Here is a 1879-nt window from a genome sequence, read left to right on the forward strand (position 1 = left end):
ATATCGTATCATGACCCCTCTGTCATGATATGTATCGTATCGACAAATTCTTGCCAGTACACAGCCCTATACGATACAAGGAAAAAACGCAAATATCGGCCGAAAACATCGTCCGGCTGATGTATCGGTCGTATCGATCACAGACGTTTAATTTAATCAGAATCATATGATAGACTATGATATCAAGAAACATAAGGTCGTCATTAAACAAATTAATATAATGTATGGTGATAAAGCTGCAGATTTACAGCCCTAAAATATATAAATTTAAACATTTGTTGTTGATAATCTGTGGTTATAACACAAAGAAGGTTCTCAGTGACAGACTCTTTACCTCTCTTGAGGCCTTCTTCACAAAACGTTCGTCAGTCAGCTTGAAGGCCTTGCAGAGCGCCTCACTGGGGTCCTGGCTGAAGCTCWCCTGACGGACTAAGTTCACATGGAGGTGGTTGGCAGCATAAATGGCAGCGTCCACGCCACCATGACCGTCAAACACGGCAAAGAAAGCCTGTTCTTCTTGATCCTGACAGACAGAAAACACAGACAGTGAATGTCCTTGTTAATGCAGTAATAACCTCGCTGTGGGAGAGTTAACACCACCTCCAGTCTCACCCAGGTGTGTCTGTCCAACACATAGTACAGGTACAAATGGTTGAAAGGTGCTTAAAATAACTGGTTTCTAAAGACGCCWGGGGGGAAAGTATGACATTCAGAAGGAAAGGTCTCCTGCACCTCAGACATGCTGCTCAGACCCAATATTTACAAACTGATCACAACAACCCATGACTGCATGTTTCATTTGATGCATTTTGAGAAATATTTACCTGGATGTTGAAGAGTGTGTTGAAGTCAGGGATGATGACGTGTTTGTCCTCCATCTTGCGCCTCATGTTCTTGATGGCGTGGATGGACGTCTCGTAGTACGGCTGTGGGCGGCGGCGGAAAGGCAGCTCCTTCTGCCAGAGGCAGCAGATGTCAAAGAGTCTGTTAAAGACGGTGCGGGCCAGCTTCACCGACTCCATCTCTGACAGGACACACACACACACACACACAACAGGTCAGACCAGTAACTCTTTGTAACAACAAGCTTTATTTAACATTGTAATGTTATTTTGACCGTCTGTGCTGTCTTTACTCTGTCCTCTCACCATCCCAGCTGCTCTTTGAAGCACTGGGCCTGCCTCGTCTGTGCCCTGCATCGTTGCCCCTCTCTTGTTTAAAAGCATGACCACATAAAATCAAACGGTCTAAACTGCCCTGACTGCTGTGCTGCTCCAAACTCAGACGTTTTAGACCCGAACCTCACAGCAAACAGCTGAGAGATAAAAATAAAAGTTGAGTGAAGCAACGAAGCAACAGCAAACAGGATGTGATCATCGTTCCACAACACACGAGTTTGTCCAAAGCTTCATGAGATTACATTTTTTTCCTTTTGTTAGTTTTTGGGCTTCAGTGCACATCTGTTAAAATCAAATTTTATGGCACTAAGATTATAGATCTGGTTTAGTTTGGTCTGGTCTAACGATTTATTTTACATTATAAGAACCAAAACAGGTTTGGAAGTCATGTTTGTACCAATAATGACATTATAAAATAACAGATTGCTTATTTAAAACTAGGGCTGGGTGGTATGGGCCAAAAAAAATATCTCTGATTTTTTTATGCCAAATTCGATTTTAATCGATTAAATCAATTTATTTCCCAGCCCTATTTAAAACTGAACTAAAGTGACAATATTATTGTTAATTAACCTAAAGAGGAGCATCTGGTGTCTTTCTGAAGGAAATTTTGTAACTGATTAACTGAATATTAGGGCTGCACCAATTAATCGACGACTAATCGATTATTAAAATAATCAACTAATTTAATAATCGATTAG

General features: G+C 41.2%; 1 protein-coding gene across 1 annotated transcript in view; it reads right to left on the reverse strand.

The window, feature by feature from the left end:
* ppm1e (protein phosphatase, Mg2+/Mn2+ dependent, 1E) overlaps nucleotides 1-1879 on the reverse strand; it is a 59752-nt gene that overhangs the window by 5920 nt on the left and 51953 nt on the right. The window contains exons 4-5 of the mRNA XM_014026258.1: nucleotides 825-1024; nucleotides 335-523 (exon numbers count right to left, since the gene is read on the reverse strand). Coding sequence (XP_013881712.1) covers nucleotides 335-523; nucleotides 825-1024 — 389 coding nt within the window. The remainder of the gene's footprint in view (nucleotides 1-334; nucleotides 524-824; nucleotides 1025-1879) is intronic.

This window comes from Austrofundulus limnaeus, unplaced genomic scaffold, assembly GCF_001266775.1.
Source record: "Austrofundulus limnaeus strain Quisiro unplaced genomic scaffold, Austrofundulus_limnaeus-1.0 Scaffold538, whole genome shotgun sequence".
Lineage (NCBI taxonomy): Eukaryota > Metazoa > Chordata > Actinopteri > Cyprinodontiformes > Rivulidae > Austrofundulus > Austrofundulus limnaeus.